This window comes from Pieris napi, chromosome 1 (genome assembly GCF_905475465.1).
Source record: "Pieris napi chromosome 1, ilPieNapi1.2, whole genome shotgun sequence".
Lineage (NCBI taxonomy): Eukaryota > Metazoa > Arthropoda > Insecta > Lepidoptera > Pieridae > Pieris > Pieris napi.
Genome location: NC_062234.1, coordinates 141,339 through 163,333, shown reverse-complemented (window position 1 = coordinate 163,333; position 21,995 = coordinate 141,339). Strand labels below are relative to the sequence as shown.

Sequence of the window (21,995 nt, the reverse complement as noted above, 5' to 3'; positions counted from 1 at the left end):
TATAGAATCACCGCCATTTAGTTTTTCTAGTGCGGTAGAATGTCTTTTAGCTTTCTTACACAATGACAAAAAGTTTTCATTACTCTCAAACCTATAGTGTTCATAAGGTTTTATTTTACAATCAAGAGTTCTTCCCTGGGATCTCTTAATTTTTTTTAATTGTATGCGTTTAAGAGACTGTATACCAGTTAGTTTTTTTATAATAACTCTCTAAACCTTTGAAATCATAGAGGAACCAGTTTTCTCCCAGGATCATGTGCTTTCCATGTTTTGCAAATATTTTATAGTATTCTTCTTTGTTTATGATGATGGTTATTTCTCTGATTTCTTTTTCTAACCTTCCAAAGACCCTATAAGCTGGAAGAAAACTGTGTCCCCTAACTGGAAAAACAATGACAATATCCTTTATGTTGTTATTACTATTCATGAGCCAGTACATTAAAAGATGAATTAAATGACTATTTTTGTTCTGGCCCCCACAGCCATCACAAAATAATCTGAGTGTTCTTACATGGTCAGGTATGTCTAGCTCAATCAGAAATGAGTACAAAAAACTCAAAAAAACGACCAAGAACCGTTATATAAATATTGTTTGAATGTGTTTTAGCAATACGTTTTTTTAGACAAATGTAACCTTTTGTACGGTTTTATTTGCGAGTTTATGAATTTGTATGTAAATTAAAAGCTTTTTGGTCAAAATTTAAATCTTTTGCAAAAAAGTTAAAAAATTACAGCGTTTTGGTCAGTCATGCTGTCTTTAAGTCACATTTTATATAAAAAAGAAAGCGTTTTAGATAATTTTATTTAGTCGGGATTGTACTTTTTAATGTACTGACCCAGAATCAAGAAAAAAAAAACATATTTCTATTTTTGTAGATATAACCTTTTGCGTGGACACTCCTCAATTATGGCATGTTAAAGCAATTTGAGAATGCTAACGAACAAAGCGGATTGCCATATTCCGTTCAAGTTAAGGGGTTAAATACGTACCGGTGTTGTTATTGTTGTTGTAGTGATGGGCAGGAGGCGGCACGTAGTCGGGCAGCTCGGGCAGGCACACGTTGCTCTCGTACATGTTGGGCGGCACGTTGGCTAGCAGCGACCGCTCCTTCTCCACGTCTGACATACAGATGAAGTATTTCTTAAACGTCCCCGACATTCGATGCGATGTAATATTGTAGTAAAAAAGTTTTACCTTTTTGAAGTATTTCTAAGTGTTCCCACAGGATGTCTCCCATGAAGGCCGGCGCTCGAGCCACGAATTCCTCTCTGCCCATGGCGCAGATGTCTTTGCCCTGCGCGCGCGCAAACTGCTGCAACGCGACGCCCTCCAAGGAGAACTCTCGCGCCGCCCAACGCAGCCACGCCGCCACCGCCGCCTCGCTCCATTGGCGAGGATCTGGTGACAGTGGCGGGCAATATAATTAAAGGAATTTTATAAAAACCGAAATCATTAATTTGCATTGCAGAACAAAGGAACAAAATAATTGAAGGGCAAATGGAAAAATAATGTGTATTCAATATGAGGCAAGAGGAACGATTAGCGAGGCGGGCTCCGTTACCCAACTCCGGAACTTGCCTCACGGCGCGCAGGAAGTCCGCGACCTTCGCGGCTCCACCGCTTAAGTGATTTCTATTATTGCTGAAGATGATCAAACTGTTTACCCAATCCCGAGGCTTTCCAAATCGAGCATGGCCGAGTTAAATATCACTCGAATATTTATCGAGCAGACTCTGAGAAAAGGTGGAAAGCTAGCCGATACAAATGCAGTTAAGTGGCAGTGGTATTTTGAGATTGCGGTGTGGGTCGCAGCTTCACTTTTTCCGAGCGAAAAGCGGGACGAGAGCGGACTAATAACAAATAATTACTTTAATTACGGCTCTCGACCGTCGGCCGCCGTTTATTGCTGCTTCTGCACTGCTGATGAGGTGACTAGGCGTTTTGAAACTTTTACTAATCATTGGATAAGTATTTTGCTATTTACTAACAATTGATAAATAACCGTCAAGATTTGTTCGATTTTATTAAAGATCTAAAGAAATAATGGAATCATTTATTTGAGGTTTTACGGACATTTTTATAGTGTTACTTAATCAAATTAAATTCAAATTCAAATTCAAAAATCATTTATTCACGTAGGTAACACAATGTACACTTGTGATTCGTCATTAAAGAAATAAATATTAATGCTTCTAATTTTACATTTACTGCAAGTTCTCAAATCAAGGGCGTAGAACGGAAGAGAAGAACTGGCAATAAACTCTCCGCCACTCTTTTTAATCGCCATGTTTTTTTTTTACACAACGTTTGTAAGGAGCTGCAACCATTACACCATGTTCCACATGACATTTTAAGGGATAGACATAATGTAAATATAAATAAAAAGAATAGTTTAAGACATAAAATCTTAAATCGCAAATGCTTTGTTGTTTTGACACGTGCGTCACAAAGAGTTCCAACTATAAAAGCAGAAAAACATGCGACTTGATTCTGCTAAATATTTATTTATTTCATTGTTTCGTTAATCGTGGTTATTTCCACTGGGGAATAATTGGGGATAATGCGATGGAAACGTTCTTTTGTTAAATGTAGTAGCAATCAGAAGAAGGAGTTCTTCGCGAATGACAACATGTGTTTCGGGCTCTAGCAAACCTTGGCCTGGCGTATCGAACATACTTAAGTTGTAAAAAAATCGCCTTTAAGCTAAGGAAGGTCGGTTTCTTATTAAGGTATGCAAATTATTTTCAATTTAAAAACAAGTGATACGTAACAATACAGCAATGAAATACATAATTAACTTTTATCATTCCGTTTTAATTGTCTACAAAACCGTGCTGTTGGTAATGAGTCTACGCGAGTTTTAAATTCTTTTTTTGTTATAAATCAGTTTTAGAGTTATTGAGATGGGCGGAAGCGCGAATAAACACGGAGCAGACTAGACATGCATTTCCGCCGATCCCGTACGACGACCCTCTGACCCACCTCATCGATCTATGCTCTATGGACTATGACCCACCGCAACTGGTGGTAAACGATAAAGAGTTTCAGTTGAAATCGACTCTATTCAGGCAGAATTCAAATCTATGCTAAATAAGGTACAAATTGTCTTAGTATAATAAATTATATAATAAATGAAAACAGGACCAAAACTAAAAAATGGGATTTAGAATGTTTCCTGCGTAAAGTATAATATAATATTATTATTTTGAATCAATCTCAGAAATCAATAAATAGACCTAATCTCTAATTATTTTATGTTTTAAAGAGATCTATTGTCGTCTTTATGTGATGCAAATACATAAACATATCGTCATAGTCGTAGAATAGTGACAGATCTGACAAATAGTAAACTTTACCGAGCATTTCAAAATAATATAATTTACTTCATATTCTCTTATTATGAAAATTGGCATACAAGCAAACAAAAGGTCAAAAATCACGTTTCTATCAAATCGGTCACTTTACCGACTGATTAATTTGAAGTTTAAAACACATGGATTTTTTTTATGTAGCCGTCATATTTAGTGAATGTAGTATCCAAATATGATAATCGATTTTAGATGTTTAAATGCGACATTGTTCTACGATCATGACGAAATGTCCTTAAGGCTTCAGTGGTGGTCGTCATGCGTTCATCGCTCACGATACTATTTACCAAAGTACATACACAGACCACTTTTCATATGTAAATGAATGACACTCACTGGCTGGTGGATGTCAATTTTATTCCGTGCTATGGCGAATGCAAATACTTATTTCGCTTTCATATACATAACATGTTATAGATGAAATGAATTGGCACGCAGTTCCACTACTGACATCGGCTTTTCTCGGAGTCCTCCCAAAATATTTTCTAATAGAAGATTAATAAAGTAAATGTAAAATTATGAAGCATTTAATGTATTTTTCTTTTTTGACGTTCATAAATGTACATGAATAAATGACTTTTAATAAGTACACACCTTTGGGTACCCCGAGGCGCAGTTGCTCCTTCTCCCAGGAGGCGAAGGTAGCCTTCAGCGCCTCGGCCATCTTCTTATTGGTGCCCGGCGTCAGGGGTGGCACCTGCGACGGGATGTCTGCAACAGAAACGAGTGTTTACCAATTATTTTACTTGTATTTTTCTCTATTCGGTGAACATTGTTTATTATTACATACTTCGCTTGAAACGGAACCTAATAGGTACTCGTAGCTATCAAAGAGAAACGAAAACGATTAGTGTACATAATGAATTCGGTATCTCAAAGCCCTCTTAACACACAAATGTGTGTCGTCGCGGCGTGTGTCGTTTAATCAGACGACAAACTCATCGACCGAAATGATTATCTGACATTTAATTACTTCATCCATGGTATTTCTCAACAACAAATTAATATTTGATTTTTAATATAAATCAATGATAAAGCGGCGGTCATGTGCCGGTTGGTACTTTGGTTCATTCATAAGTGCGTCTGGTTTGCGCGCGTGTGTGCGTGGGTGTGCGGCCGTGTGCGCTTGCACACCTGCCGACCAGTTCTGAGATGTAGAGATTTGTACTCTTCGAATCCCACGGTCGGTGCCCGCTCTCATCTAGGAGGATCGTTCGTTCTGATCAATTTAAATATATTTCAAAGTATATTTTATAATCGTCCGCGTAGTAGTACAGAGAAAGGTTCCAGCATACAAACTTATCGACTGTCCGGAGGCACGCGAAAGAGATTTCATGTTCCTTAATAAAGTTCCTCTTGTTAATTTATTACAAGTTAAAGGCGTCGTTATTATTTATTGAGCTGCCAAACAGGTTGTTTAAGCCAGAACGTTTGTTTTATAGCATTCAAATGTGAATTTTAAAATAATTTATTTCATACTTTGGCGATTCCTCCATTTTTTTAAGTAAATTGTACAGTAGTCATTTCGGTTTAGATAAAACAACTACTGAGGGATGTGAAAATATTTTTGAGTGTTTAATATAAGCGAATTATAGCAATTTAAATGTTCAATTAATGATACTACTATCCAGAATAAGTCTTTAGAGATAAATGATAACTTGAATATGGAAACGCATAAGGGAAACAGAAAAATTCTAATACCTATAAAGGATGACGTACTCGTATCGTGCAGCGCACACCTGGCAGATTAATGATGTAATTAATTAGATGTAGAGGAATTATCGCTTATAATACGTAGTATATATACTGTTGTTAAGTCACGTGCGAGCAACAATTTCGTTTCACTAAATGTCTTTGTTTTGTTTTTGATGGCATATGCTTCTTTCTGTAACAGTTAATCTGAATATGTTTGGACGTAGAGAGTTGCATATATTTTCCAACACAAAGTTAAGTTGTAATTTCATAGTAAATACACAGCAGTGTTATTTTTAAAATGCAATGTTCTCGCAAAAAACGTGTCAACATTTCCGCTTCCCTAATTATTATAGTTATGTGAACGGAGCGATTTGAGTTTAATTGTCGTATTTGTGATCGGAGCCATCCTTGGTGGCTCCAGGTGACTAGAGAAATGTAGAACCGAACGCGTATATTGCAGAAAATGCTTCCTAAAGAAATCATTGTATAAAATAATAAATGTTTTCCCACTTTTCTAATGCATTCATATTTGAAGCTGTTTCTCTCTTATACTGTACAATAACATAGCTTTTAAAGTAAATCCAACTAACTTTAAAAGCTAAATTATAATGTACCTACCTACACCAAAATTAGAATTTTTTTGTCAATGCACGATGGCTGAACGTTCATTGTTTTAGCATTGAATCGAATGCTAAATTGTGGTGCCACATCTGTGGTGTGGGCCGAATTGTGAATAGCGTAGATAACGGCACAATGGCCAGGAGATGCGGCCCGCTGCCCACCAAAATAATGCCCGCAACATTTAGCCTTCAAATGTGGATTGTACCTTCCAGTAGTTAACCAATCGAAACGTCTTAGAGGAACAGTGTGTTTTAGTGTCCATGCGGCTGCAACAGGTGTTGACGGAGGGTGGGTCACTTGTTGCTACGAATTGAGGCTTGTCACGAGACACCCACAACTAATATTATTATTCTGTAATTTTAGGCTTATTCTGTCAAATAAATATCGCATTATACTACACTGTCAAATATATACTGTTTAATAAAGTAACCTTTTGAATGTTTATATTAAGATTGAGGAAAATATGAGTTCAAACCGATGGTAGGTACAAGGAGGAAAAAAAAGCTCTTGCCATTTTTACCGAGCATTGTTTTCTGTTTGAACGTTGCATGACGTAAACGGCGCGTGCTCTGTATTCAATTCTAAACTCGGTTTTGTGTAATTAACTTTGATAACTGTTCCTCACACTCGTGTTATTAAAGTATATAATGTGTAAAAGACTAGGTGTTTGTAGTTCAAGGCTAACGTATTGTAATGAACACACTTTCATGAAAGTTTTAGAAAATTATGCGCAAATAACACTATTCTTTCCGATAAACCGATAGACAAGCGTAGAACGATCATGAATGTAGGCGAGAGACCTTAGCTCAACGACAGAGGCGGCTCAGGCGCATCATCTCATTGAGCGCGCACCGGATGGACCAATCAGCGGCGTGAATGGCCGCCCCCGCACTCCTCAACTCGCGGCAGCTAAACAATACATGGCGGAGCAAATCAGCCCAAACACCAATAATACTGTTCTCGCTTTTATTAGTATCGAGTTCCAAATGAAATTCAACGACATACTAATTGAACCACAATTTACGGAAGAGGAATGATGTTATGAGCCTATTCATGGTTTGAAATGCAGGCATTTCGCTTCTCCTTCGCCCTCGTCAAAGATAAACAATAAAACAAATTGGGAAGAATAAGCAAAATGCAATAAAGCATCAGAAAATAGCCCGTTTTACGCTACGCCGCAGTGTAAGTAAACAAACTCATATAATCACGGTCGTTGGCGAGGTGTTCGCTTTCAAGATCATCAGAGCAATACATCATAATTAGAGTAATGAGAGCGGCTTGCATAAACGACCCCATTTGATAAGGAAAAAACTTTACTTCGAGGTATATATAAAAATGCTACCAATTATTCCCATATGGGAATGAATTTGGAGCGACCGCCTTTATTGTTAATACGAGATTAATAAAACTCATATAATAAAGTGATACAAAAACAATACGTTTTCTGTTTTCATATATTGCTCAGTCACGGCGGGTTAGCATCTGGGACAAGTGCAGGCGAAACCAAGAGCGTTGCGTCTGCTTGCGTCACCGAGTATAGTAAAGTATCATCACTTGGATTTTCACAACCGGCACTCGTGTGTGGCTATGTGCAATACCTATACTTACCTTCGCTCGCTATTATTTTAAGTACGTACTATACAATGCTAACGTTGTTTGTTTCACTCACCTTTCGGCTTATTGAAAGCTTTCATCATGACTTTGATTCCCATGCCTGCGATGGCCGCCGTCGCCTCGAATGGGTCTGCCGCAGGTTCTTCTATTTCGTTTGAGCACTATTCACAACGTTCTTTCAGAGTTTTAGAACTAAATAAGATCCATAAATATCACTGTTTCTACTGGAGCGACTCAAAGTCGGGGCAAACACTCTTCACTGTTTTTCATTTTGGCGAACGGTCGCTCAGGTCACGGTTGAAAAGTTCTGGCTTCGCCGACTACTGTTCATTTCGCTTAGCGCCCGAATGACAACTAGAAGTACACGTTTCGTGAATTTTGCATTCGACTCCGCTCATGACACACTTAACGTTCTATCTTTTTCGATTAGGTTCGTGAATGGTTGCTATTAAATAAAACCGGTTCGCGTCTAACGAAACAACAATAATTAAAAGATAAGCGATGCGTTAAGTTACAAGGTGACGCTCTCTACGGTATCGAGTGAGTGTATTCAAATTGCGAGCAGAATTCCCACAGGTGCGTGGTGCGATCCGGCACAGGCGCTTCCGGCCCGCTTCCCTATTTCCCCACCGCCATCCCCCAACCCTCGCCGACTCCCGCCGCACTTGCGTTCTCACACGGCCCGTCGGGCCGGAACGGACTCTTTTGCTAACTTTTGTGCCCCGAATTTGACCATTGCCTGCTCGATGCAAAGTTAACTGTGGGTCTATGGGAGGTGGACGAGAAGCCTATTAACTGAACTCTAATCTAAATCAATTTGTATGGTTATTTTTAATCGACCCATTGACAGCCTCCATTCATCGCTGCATGATGAAAACACTTTGCATATTGAAAGGGCTTAATTCGAATCGGTTAAGTGGCTCTGAACGTATTAAACACCAGTTTAAATACTAATAATGGATGTGTAATGTAACAAATTGATAGTAATGGTGCAGAAGGCCATATAAAGGGTTCAAGGGTTAACGAGTAAACAACTTCATTACATTTTAATAACTGTCGAGGGTTCAATGTGGTGCAGTGGATAGATTTATGGTTAAGGACACTTCAGAGCTTGCAGCAGCTTCTCACGACTATTCAGTGTTATTAATTTCATTGTTAAGACATTATTAGCTATATGTTAAGACTTTAAATACTTGTTTTGACTATAAAATTAATGCGCATTAAAATTCCAAATCGTCGTATTAATAACAAATTAATGTCTAAAACTACTTGCCAAATATAAGATAACATGTTTGTTTTTACTATTTTATATCATATAGATTTGAATAAATTATACCTACTTGATACGTTTTTCATTATTTTTGCGTTTAGATATTATATTTGTTATGCGGCTGTGGGGGATTTAAATGTCTAGTTCACTTGTCCTATATCGGAAAACAATAGTACAATGTTCGATGCATCACTTCATACTACACTTGCATAAAGAATATTTAATGTAAATGCATGCTAATGTATTTCAATTAAAAACATATACACGCATCCATACTCATTTCTATAACAATTAGTGGTGATACTTTTTATTAAACGATAAATTTATACACTAAGAATAAGTTATACCAATAAAGACATTAAGACAGCAAACAAAAAACGTCGGCTACCAGTTTCCTACATGTAATAGGTCACACGCAGCAGGCAGGAGCTGTTTAAATGATTGATACAATTTGTAAGAATGACTTTGATTGAGGCCCTGCGTCGACACAATACGGCCGAGATGGTCGTGTAAAGCACTCGGGGTCAGCTAACTCGATTGTCGCGCCCAATTTGTCCCCTACGACCCTAAATTGGTCTTCATTGTCTCGTATCGAATAGGATTTTAGGTAACATCGTGAAAATATGATATTTTGGGATACAAAGTTGCAATCCCGAATGAGTAGACCTAAGTTAGGACACGGGCGTTAGAGCGGGTCAGAGACGTTAATTGTCGGCCATTCGTTAAAGCAAATAGTGAGCGCTGGGTGTCAATTGCAGTGCGGGATCAACCGGGGTCACGTCTATCTCATCTCCGACCCTCTTAATAGGAAAGTGGACACCCGCATATTCACGCACACTAACAATGTTAACTCGGATTTAACGCGCGCGTATCTCGTCAGAATTCGCTTTTGAAAACAAATCGCGTTCCCGTGGCTTTGTTTTGACGGTGCGTTCGCGAGATTTGCCCGGTTTTGCGAGGTTTGCGCGTGCATCAACAAACATTGCGACAATGGATGCTTCGACGAAACGTTTGACGCGGGCGGATCATACAAATGTAGAACAATGCTTGTGTAACATTTTGGTGGCATGTTGACGCTCGAACACATTGTACGGTATTGTTTGGACGCACCCGACGGAGCTTTTGCCCAAATTATACACGCTTGTTGCTACGTTCCTGGCCCGTCGAGAGCCGTCACAGTCTAAATAATAATAGTCCTACAAGTGATTTGACCTCAGAGTGCTCAATTAAAACGTTAGAACGCTCGCACGGTGATACATGCCGCACATACAATTATAGCTAAATTAAATAATCATGCAGATATATTGTTTACTAACGTTAACATGAAATAGGACGTTGTGCTCCGATCCATCTGTATTTACAAAACTATTGTGATAATATTTAAAACGTCCGTAATGAAATTGTTGTTGATTATTAGAACGGTGTTAGAGAAAAATTTAAGAGATTCGAATTTGAGTCGAAAGTGAAGTCTCGGGCGGACATTTTGCATTCATAAAGTGTAATGGTGTCCGCATTTAGTGATTTACAGTATATTTATTATATTTGAAGTTGGGTAAACGAGATTAAAAGGCGTGTACGGCGAGGCGGAGTTGCGAGGCTGGCGAACGCCTCCCGCCGCCCACGCGCATGCGCCGCGATTACCGCGGGACAATTTACACTAAAGAAAACTTTTCACGACTTTTAATTTTGATAATCGAGGTGGGCGGCGTTTTGGCTTCCAAAACGGTCGACGGATTCGCAATATATCCTCGACAAAAGTCTGTATTATTTCTCAGTTGGCAATTTAATTTTGTAAATAATACGCTTTGCCGTCGAGGGTCAAACGGAATCTATAGGAATAATGACAATCCCCGACGAGGGCATCGTTGACAAGGTTAATTTGATATTCAAATGGATATATTTTCAGAACATTTGTATGTAAATCGGAGAAGGAAAGGTGAAGTTCAGTGTCGCAGACGTGGGTCGTAAAGGTACGCCGTCCCGTATTTTAAGTCTACAAAACAATACATACATTAAATGTGTAATTATCGATTTTAGTATGGAGTTCGATACATTTGCATTTCGGGTGGGTTTGGCCGTCTTTTTGGAAACGCGCATTGCGACTCAAATGCCAGTATTTTAATCTCGAGTGTCAGATTGCGTTGCAAAATAAAAACATCCTTATTAACGAAAATATGACAAACGATAGGTCGTTAAGAGTAGTTTATAGGGCGGAGTCCCTGTGACATCAGCGGCTATTAACTGTGTGTTAACGGGCCGCTAAAAATATTCCCTACGCGCACCTACTGCATCGCAGCAAATTTATTGACGCATTTGTGGAAAGATTGAACATGTGTTTGGCTTAATACAATATATTTTAATACAATTACAAACCAGTCATTATCATTTAAACAAGCTAAGAGAGCTTTTTGCCTTTGTATGAAAACTTAAACATTAGAACTTTGTAATACGCCCAGCTTCGCGATTTATAGTTGGTATCGGGAATAAATGAAAATATTGATTTAGTTATACATTGCCTCAGTTAATCTATTTTGAAACAGAGCACATATTTATTTCTGATTCTCGTTGCGATACTCGGTTTCCGTTAGTTTCCGTTCGCAAACAGGCACATATACACTCTCGTTAATGTAAGATATGACACGGCATCAGCAAAGAGTAGCAGCACCTGTGTCCGTCGGGCTGGAGATGTGCATATAATATATACGGTAGTCAAGTCAAATTAGGTCACGAGAAAGACAGTACGTAATAAATATTATGCAATCGCACAAAAACAACAAAAGCGTTGCTAAGTTACCACGGAGTGAAAACATAGCGAAGTCCCCCAAATGGCTCCGACGATACTCTTATCTGTTTGCTATTGTTTAACATGCTTTTTTCATTCCCACGCTCGAAGAGCGAGCTCGCCTGATAAGCCATACCTGTCTAGTACCTGACACGTCTTAAGGACCATGCATAATACGAAAGGTATTTCGACTGAAACCCGATTCACATTTATAATATAAAAAATAAGTTTACTTTTGTTTCAATTTTTGTCGGAGGCACAAATTATTTTTTACGATACGTCATACGTTGTTTTATCTCTTGCGCACGCGAGGCGCATTGTTGAATTCAAACGGCATAAAACAAAGACAGTCGGGAGTCAAGTGCAAAATTCACGGGCTTACCGCGCGCACGGGCAGCGATATAATGCAGTGGGTATATGAACCGAACCCATTATCCAATGACGAACTGCAATTACCCATTTAATGTAATTTGGGCCATTACAATGTCCATTGCGGGTTCTCGTACATTCGCGGTGTCACTCACTCGAAAGCACCGATTAGCGAAATCACAACCGGGAGACCCGCTCTCTTATCTCGGCAGGTCGGTTTCGGGATAGGTCATTTCACTCGTCCGCCGTACGTCCGGATTCACCTACTCTATTACCGCGACAGGGTGTGGGGGCGCGCGCGCGCGTCTACGGCCGGTACGCGACTACCGCTCCGGCGCCGGCGGAGGGGCGACGCGAAGCTCACTCCCAGTTCGACTTACGAAAATTACCAATTGCGATTGTTCACTAATTCCACTGTTTTTCGTTTTAAGTCAAGCGCCGGCACACCCCGAACGCGACGCGACCGACTCGAGGCAGGATTTTCGTTCCGGACACCGAGTGACTTTTTTCGAGAGGAGCTTCCGATAATAAGCTCCGGTGCGGTGTCACGCATCCGGCGGCACCTGCTCGCACTCGAGAGGAAACTGCGCGTTAGAAGGAGATGAAGTGATCGACGAGAGCGCAGACCGGATGGCGGACTCGGTTATGAATGAATGCCGCGTCCCTTTCTGGCGCGTAGGCTCGTCCCGCTCTCGCACAGGTTGTCGCCGCGCCCGCGGAGGAAGTGAAAGGGACGAGAGGCGGCGTAGTAAATATTGCACGTCGTGAGCCCGCCGGGACTATCTCTATGGCTCACTCGTTATCTCCTTTGGCGATAATCATTCATCTTTCATTGATGGGTTCGCACTGCGGACAACGCAGGTTAACACTAGTTCAGAAAGGTCCGATAGGGTCTAACGTTTACCCAATAACTGCCAATAATGAAAACACAAAGGCCACTAAAACAGAGTATGCTCGTTTAGGTGCGGCATAAGTGCGTGACGTCAGCCGCAGCTCTACGCTGGCGAAGGCGAGGGCCGCATTGTTCACGAGAGGCGCGCCAGCAGCGAAGCATAGCGTCGTGGAATACGTGGAGCAGGGCTTTGTTGTACTAACACGAGACCTCACTCGGAGCCAGCGACCCAATGCGTCTGTTGTGTTTTCCCAAACCCTCTGCTGTCGCGTGGCTCACAGCCGCGACAAGGTTGAACCTTTTGCACGCAAGAGTTACCACTCGCCGATTTGATTTGAGAACAAACTTAGAAAGTTGTAAGCTCATTACGAGTCCTGTCCGGTTTGATTGGCCAATGAGCTTAGGACTTTGTAACGCAACAATTGACTTTCACTGAGACAAACAGAGGATGTGGCCCGTATTGTCATCAGCGGTCTCGGTACACCATTGGGTCAACGCTGCATTGTCTCACATTTACAAAAATTACATGCTTAGAATAATCATGCATTTATAACAAATAGTTGGATGGTAATGAGGTAAAAGGAATTGCTAAAATCGCTACAATATTACAACAATTTGTGGAGATTAAACCATAAAGACAATGAACAAAGAGCGAATCTGTACAGTGAAAACATATGATCACAAATCAAACGGATCGGGGTGAGGCTTGCTGTGCGCCAGGTGCTACGCGGGAAGTCACTCCTCCCCCTCGCGTGCTTCCCCTCACCCAGACGACACAACATATAGAGAACTCCTTCAAATACAAATAATTCGACTTGAAAAAATAAGTTATTTTATCACCTTCCTAGAAGTTATAGATCGCTGCCATGTAATGTTTTCAAGGGGAAGGTGATTAGGATTTTAAAGTCGAGGTGCTTTTATAGCGTGAGCGAGTATTTAGACCATAAGTTTAACAATTATAAATGACTTAACTTCTTATTATGACATTATGTTAATGTTCTTATTATATGACATTGCAAAAAATGTATATGACATTTGCATGCCTTATAAATTTTTGATCGATCTAATTGTACCACTATCCTGGCAAATAAACGATTTATTTATTTATTTAAAATTAGCCGCTCCCCAGTTGGCCATTTACTGCACTTAAGGTTGGGTCCCCTTTAATAGTTGCCTGCTGACCAGTGCTCGCTAGGCGCTAGCAAAGTTTGAAATTTTGAATGGAATTTGTTGCTACAGCCGACAAACTGCAGTATTCGGTATAGGTCTCAGATAGAATATACTACACGATAATTCAATGAGAGAATTTTTGAAACTATAATAAGACATACAAGTCTCGTAAACTGTGCGATCACATAAATGCCGCTAAAAAGACAAAGTTATAGACCGCAAGATAGCCGCTGATAAGGATATACATTGCATATCTGTAGCATACGTCAAAGTATCCAAAGAATGCTTTTAAATGGTGCTCTTTACATCCATAATTGTTCATGTATACAGTCCACAAAGAAAATTATCACCAGGTAGCGAGCCTATACAATGACTCCTTCCGGTTCAATCTACATTTTGTAACACAGGAAAATAAACTCTGCGTCTTACAGAATTGGAACTGATATCGAACAGTAGATAGATGCTTGGGATGTGTAGCATCGATTCTCATATTGTCAAGACATACTGAACTTTATCTCCGCGAGATTAAAGTTATAATCTAAAGAGGAAGGTTACGTTGGGATGCAGGCTTACCTAGCATCCGGTGTACGGCAGTGTAAGGCGATACCGTGGGGAAGTGCAGACAATTTTAGGCCTGATTTACGGTTTTCGAGTGAATTAATGATTTCGTCCAATACTGTATTTAAAGGACACTATATACATTGTTAAGATTTTAATACAATTTAGTAAATAAAGTGAGATATAATTTGATTGAAATGTAATGGATATCTAATAATAGAAATAAACCTTTCATTAGCCGGGACCGCGGTGCGCATTCGGGAGTCGTTGAATGAAAAGAAGGCCTCTATTCTGAGGAGGGGTACCATTCGCAAAGCATCATTATTCCTGCCGCAGTCTAGACTTGAATTACGGACAGTAAATGTCGAACGGAACTATAAAAAGTTGAGTAAAAGGCGTCGAAAGAAGGCAGCGAATTTAAGCCAAACCAGTTTAATGAGGGTCGTATTTAAATACGAAAATAAAGTTCCCACGGCGCGCGCGGGAACCGAAGGCTCCGCGATGTCGTCGTCGCCCGAGAGACGCCTCCTTAGCGGCCTTTCACCGACGTAACCTGGTCCCAGAGCGTTCACAGATTCCTTGAGCGGTGCGAGAGCATGAATGCGATGACCGATCCATTTAAATCAGTTTGCGGAGAAGGTGATCAAACAGGTCCGTGAAATAATTCCAATGAATATCATGTTTTGCGATTCGATCGCGGACAAGTTTCGTGGTAGGCCAGTAGCGTGAGAATATTTTTAAGTTTATCGTGCTCACTTTTATTTCCCAATGCGACACTCGCATTATCAATATTAATTTGGCAAACAGATTAACGACAAAGAAACAAAACACGTTTTATACATTCACTTGGTGATTTTGAAAGTTCGTAATGTATTTTGATTTTCATTTAGCCTCGTTGGAAAAGTTTTCTTGGTGTTTATGAAATATGAAGATGTTGGTCGTTTAAGGCGAGGCGGGATCTTTTGTCGCCGCTTTCGATAATGTCAACATGACCTTGCTCAGCGGAACTTGTGACACCTCTATTTGTACACTTTTACGAAGGCATTTTAAGTAAATCACCACGTTCCATATTTGTCTCTTCTTTCCAGGATTTCAACGCGTCGCTTTAGCTTTGTTTTTAAATAGTATTTCAAATATTGAAGGAGGTTGTAACTGACCTTGTATGAATGCTTTATTTTAGATTACAATCTTTTAATTATTCCGCGACCGGAGATAATACTTATGAAACGGTCGCCTGCATCTAATCTAACACATTAATTGAAACCAAACTGATTCACAGACCGTGTAATTTGAATTAATATTATACAAAATCGGTTTCCGGTTACGCAACGGATAGTAAAGAAACACCATACCTACAAGTGTTTATTTTAACATGTAAGTTGGTTCATTAAGTGCTGGCATGAATGGTGCTGGCCGGTGCGGGGCCGGAGGGGGACTGGTTTGATGAATGAACCTGTAGGTCTGCTTTCGTCGCTACATCCAAGGAGAAATTACTAGAACCAGTTAAATGTAATTTCATTCATTACCAACTATGATTCTTGTTTAGTCATACGTCATCCTACAACGGAAGACGATTTCCACGTGAAAAATGTTAGCAATTTTCAATGAATGTACACACTGATATTAATACACTGAAACGACATACGCGAAACATTATTAAAGTTAATCTGAAAAGGCTTTTGTGCACTGAGCTATGAGATGACGATTACGTGTGCATTGATTCATGTCGGTAAACGAGTAACGCAGCAGCCAAGTGTCAAAAAGGTTTACTCACTCTGTTTGTTCAGCCAACAGAGAGGCATAAAGGGTTAGGTGATTCGACATCCCAATATGGGCTTTCCTCTTATTAGATTACAGTTTTAAATGCTCGCGAATATATTAACTTATGAAATCAAAGTACCAGGTCTTCATGAGCTTTCAGAGGCACTTTTAAATAAAATAAAAGTTAATCGCTTCTTGAACCTGAGGTCAGATCGTCGGACCGGTCTCGAAGTAGGCTGTCGTAACAGTCATAATCTCCGGCGAGTGGTAGCGCCGTCGTGAGAACAAAACAACAATTTTATAAACTCCACAATTTATTCAAGGCATAACGACTCATTAACGCTCTCCTTTCTGCTTTTATAATTTTATCTGCGGGTTTTCATCGCTTTTGACAAATATTGTATAAAAAGTGTGTTCGTAATAAATAGCTCTGCGGTTTGGCTCTCGTGAATAAATTAGTGATGGCCTTGTTTATATCAGACGTGAGAACGTTTTTTGTCTAACAGGGCGAACATTTTATAGAATCGATTTGCATTTTTCGGTAAATTTATTTTTTACTTTCGATGACAAGGATCGAATGATGGTAAGGAACAAATTGATTTAAACCGAGCTCAATGTAAGCGGTTAATGCCTGCATTATAATTAATCAGCAACGACATTCGTCAAAAAACAGTAGTTAAAGCCTGCGGCGGCATCGGGAGCTAAATTGTGCAATTTGGCAAAAGTCATACGAGCACTCAAAAGCGAATTCGAGACAAAAAGTGGAGACGTGTGAAAATGCATGGCTTCGGTAATACCCCGAGCGATGCTGGCCCATCGATCGGACCCTTTAACGGCTTGCAAAGCTTAATTATGCTTTTTTTGTCGCTCGCTCATTAACATACGTCCGAACCGACAAATACTTTTAGGCAAAAATCAATTTAATTTGTCGGCTCAATCTTTATGGAATAGTTTCCTTTTTTCATATATAAAACGTAGAAACGTTAACAATATGGGCCTCCGAGTGAATGCGAATCAGAGAAGCCGTAGGGCGAGATCGAAGCGAGGCCCGTTAAGGCAGGAAATGTCCGGCTAAAAAACCAGAAAGTCGACATCTCCATAAGACACAGGAATATCGACTTCCGCTAATTATTTACGATATATTGCGTAACGGTGAAACGACGGGATGGAACTGAGAAAAACACCACACCACGCCTTGTCTCGTTCTAGATTTGACTTTACGCTGCATTAATAAAGTTTGTTTTTGGCCAGCAGATCTACTCGGTCGCTCGTTGTTACAGCGAGTTTCAACCATCTCGATATGAACGTTCGATCGATACAATATTTTGATCGGATTTTTCGCTTTATAACTAAACACTTAGAAGCCAAATTACAGTATACGCGACAGGTTAAAGGGCCCGTGTACGCCGGTGAGTAATTATACCGAAGCAGGAACCAGGAACAGCGTCGTACTATCTCAACAGTTAGCCGGAAGTCGCTCGATCTGTGAGTTCATTCATAAATGAGTTTGTCAGAGCGACAACGCCACGTGTCTCCTTCATCTTTTAAACAAAAATGGACCCTTTCCTTCTACAAATAAAATACAAATTAGTATGATAGCGACGCAGTTATAATTACGCTTGAATTAAACGAAGCATTTAATTGAGTAGAAATGGGAATAAACATCATTTGTGTTATTATTATTATTACCAGCTAGACGAAACGAATACATTTAAGTTATTGAATAGGCATAAGAAGAAAACGAGGATACTCTTTTAATTGTGAAAGTACGTTTACGGAAACTCCTGCGTGCTCACTAGAAACAGAGAGAGAGAGAGAAAACATTTAAAAAAAATGAAAAACTTGAATTGGCTAAAATAGGAAATAGCGGAAACGGCAATGAGCGCCGGTTGTAATTAGTGCGGTCCTCGCAGACGCCGGGGCGACACGGGTCAAAGAGCGTTTCTGATTGTCCTAATCGAGTTAAGGCGAGGACAACTAAACAAAAAGAGTAGCACAATTAAAGGGTGCGTGGGCGCAGGATGCTCCAACTAGCCCACTAAGCGACCAAATTCAATTATGCACGCTCTCATTTAAACAAACAGTGTGTGGTAAACGGTTATATTTATCTAGGACCCTTTCCATATGAATGGGGTTTTGTGGGTTTTAAATGTGTTTAATTATTGATTTCATCCAAACATTATTAACGGTATTTACAACGAACAAATGGTTGAACACCGATCCGCTGAGAATAGAAAAGTAATTGTAAATATTATTCCGTAAATAGGTAGCCGTTTCACAAACAAGTCTGAAAGGAAATTAATCTATTTCAATGCCAGTGTATCTCATTAATTATTTTGGAATTATCCGTCCGCATTCACTCGTCACAATTACATTCATTTCCATGTAAATGAAGAAAAAGTTTATCAGAGCAGCGAGGCGATTGAACGTAATTCACAAACTTCGACAGTCGATAATATCTCGTCCGCGGAACGGCTCCAGGGACAGGAAGCGGCCGCCGGATGTGCGTATCTAGCCGCAGTCTCTATCTCATTCATTTACTGCTTTGTCATATTCCACTCTTTCGTTTTAACGGCCCTCCGTCCCTCTTTAACCCGTGCCACGAGATATATATCTATCCCGCTCCTCGGTACTATTCCGATAGCGATTGCGTAATGAGGTAGTCGAATTTAATTTAATATTTTCCGACCGTTATAAATTATTACGTCGTCTGAGCTTACCGCTCGCTTATTATAAAGTTGGCCGTATAACTATATTTTTTATTTATTACTTTCGCGTCGTGCGAATCGGTGAGTGCGATAAGGTGAGGCCAAAATGTTGTACTCGTTCAATTGTCGCGGAACGGCACCGCACAGAACGCGAGGCGGCTAGAAATCATCTCTGCGGCCGCATCCGGTCACTCTGCTACTAGCGTTTTAATTATTAATGAAACTGCCCGTGCGGGAAAGGCGCACCGCGCCCGGCTTAGCTTCCGCTCACGATGCTGAGCTTCATTCATAAAATCAAACACTCATTCATAAACACGCAACTCCTCAAGCTGCGTAAACGAACTTGAGTCTTGTCTCATCCCGAGAAGGTGTATTATCAATTGTCACAACGGGCTTTTATTCTTCGTTCGTTTCGTTAGCTCGAGTATGGAATTGACTCGAAATAGACATTGAAAAAAGATGTAACTAATAAAAGGCCTAGGCGAAAGTGGTCGTTCGGGCCCAAGCGGAAAGCCGCTTTCCGTCTGTGGTAGCTTCACCGGTTGTGTCCCATTGCGGTGACTATATTCTCGGTTGATTTACTCGATTCTAGTGAATGGTATGCGTTTTGTGGTTGTTGAGGTGCGAAGCACTCGTAATGAATGAGTGGCCACTATCTCCTCGCTAAGCGTCTCAAGCTAGCCACGCGTTTCGCTCCCACCGAATAAATAGTTAGTTTCACGTTTCTTTAGGAAACTTCCACGCTATCCTGTATATTACTCTATCAGTGGCCTAACAGTAGGGTGGCAAGGCTGGCAAAATGCCACTGGCCCCGACCCAAGAGGGCCCCTGCCCAAGAGATATTATGTTCTATGGATGAATGTAAAGTCCCCCATTCGCATTGGGCTAGCGTGAGGACTATACGCAGCACATACAAGAACAAATCGCATCTTAAGTAACTGACTAGGTACACTTTATAGCGTAATTTATTTCATCGTAATTAAACGCTAAGGTGACCGAAGTTACGAACGGCCTCACATGGAAGGAAACACGAGCAATTTTGGCTTTACAATTTCGTGTAGATTTTTGGCACAAACAAAAAAAGTTCGGTGCCACACTGTCTGCGGCCACAAAAGGAGCATCTTTTTACAAATCGAACCTTACAAAGCTCCAAACGTGAACCTGCTCGGAACGAAAACCACCTTTATGATAACGATGTTTCCGTCTAATTTCACCTTCAGTTATTCTGCCATAATGAGCAGTTTTTGTATTTCGTCCGACTTTTGAGTTTTACCGGATATAGTTCGATTGTCCTCGCAGGGATTTACAAAAAACACACTTTGCGATTATGCACGAGCGATTTGTTCTGTCATTTGATACCTTGAGCGTATCCTGGGCGATTATTGTATCATCTTTCAATTATGAATGTAGTCTATCGACTTTGTATTGTGTTCATTGTTAAGCCTGTTATCATATTCTATTCGGATTACCTTCGTGTAACGTGTAGCTTTCAACAACGTGTTTTCTCTAATACCCTATACAACACGGCTATCTCTCTTACTTATGTTGAAAATGAATAAACTGTGAAAACCAAATAGAGATTTGAAACAAATTGGAGAGAGAATCAGTCAAAAACACTAAAAAACTGCAAATGTGTATAGATACATATAACAACTAATTATAATTAAGGCTGTTTAATAATTACAACGTTAGAGGTGGGAAGGCTGTAATAATAATTTTGGTGAAAGAGGAAAAATATGAATGCTAAAAGATCCTAATAACAAAGATGACAAGCTTGAACGTGTCAAATGAAACGATCGCGATATCTCACTCGATGAGACCAACAAATCAACACATCATGTTTTGGAAATATTTTGGCGGGAGAGCGCCCGCTTTCGAGAAATGATCCATCATAAGGCGCGAGGTGATTTTTCACGGGTTTTGTTTTTCCAATACACTAAATAACCGAGTTAATTTTAGCCCGCGATATGACAAAAATAAACGGTGTGCTGACAGCCGGCCTCTCTTACCTGTTCTGTTGATTCTATTGCGCCGTTCGCCATTACGAATTCATGTCTGCAATTTAAATTACTTTGGCATCAATGGTTAATCTTTAATCTTAGTCGACTTTAAAAAGTATATTTTGCCAGACAAAAGAACCAAGCTATTGCAGAATGAGGCTTCATTATAATATTTATATATAATATTTTTCCCTTATACGGATAGGTTATCAAATGGCAATTAATTATTAAAACTGTTATCTCAAATTTAGACTGCACTGAACTAAAAACTCAAGTTTTTATGAGTTGTTTTTTAAATTGAAAAGGAAACGTAAATTAAATAAGCACTTTAATATTAATTTATTAAATGTTGAAATGTATCTGCACCAATGAAACAACTTCAGTGATATTAATCACACACAAAAAATAACCTCTTGGATTTCCGTTTTATTCAAACGTTAAATTCAATAATATTACTGTTCTAGTTTTTTACTATTAAAATAGCCAACGATTTATTTTAAATTTGAATTCTCTAATTTAAAATAAAATATCACTTATGGCAACACTTTCGTTGTTTCGATGTTAATATGCTTAGAAATTATGATAGTGAACTTTATATAAACATTTTTTACGTAAAAATATTCGTAAGTTACATCCTTCGTAGAACATATAATATATCTCTAAAGTGAATCATTTACCATAAGAAAACGCGTCTTCAAATAGTTGATGCAAAAGTTGAATGTGTGAGGTTTAGATGACTTGTTGGGCGAGTCCGTTATGAATGAACCAGACCGGTTTAACATTACATGAAAAACCAGAAGCCTCTTGCTAAAACTAATTTAACAATTGAGAACATCCATTCACAATACGATGATGCAGACAAATCGTATCCTCGCTTTCTATGTTGCAAATTAAAGAATAATTCCATGATTCTTGCGTAAGAGACTTTTGGGAGATGGGAGAACGCTTCGACATTGGCTAAGTTTCATATTCAAAGAGCAGAGAGAAAAAAAAAAGTGCAACTTTAGAAAGTGTCTAGTCACGTGCAAGCTGTTAGGTTCAGGTTCTGGCTGATGTCTTAAAGTTAAGAGCTCATATAAGGCGATAAGAATTTTGCTATTCTCAGGCTGCTACGGGAGGATGTAAGTCTGCTGGTACGTAACCGGAAATTACGTACGGACCACAAAACATCCTGCATTAGACATGA

General features: G+C 39.7%; 1 protein-coding gene across 8 annotated transcripts in view; it reads right to left on the bottom strand.

The window, feature by feature from the left end:
* The window catches only part of LOC125051934 (ETS-like protein pointed), a 62,105-nt gene that overhangs the window by 15,095 nt on the left and 25,015 nt on the right, over positions 1-21,995 (bottom strand). For 2 of the 8 annotated variants that reach the window (XM_047652566.1, XM_047652572.1), the window contains exons 4-6: positions 3,964-4,080; positions 1,196-1,399; positions 991-1,119 (exon numbers count right to left, since the gene is read on the bottom strand). In XM_047652566.1, the coding sequence (XP_047508522.1) occupies positions 991-1,119; positions 1,196-1,399; positions 3,964-4,080 (450 nt within the window). Of the gene's footprint in view, positions 1-990; positions 1,120-1,195; positions 1,400-3,963; positions 4,081-7,354; positions 7,654-11,733; positions 12,063-21,995 lie in introns of those variants that run through there. The other 6 variants (XM_047652619.1, XM_047652610.1, XM_047652595.1 and 3 more) reach the window with 6 other exon arrangements.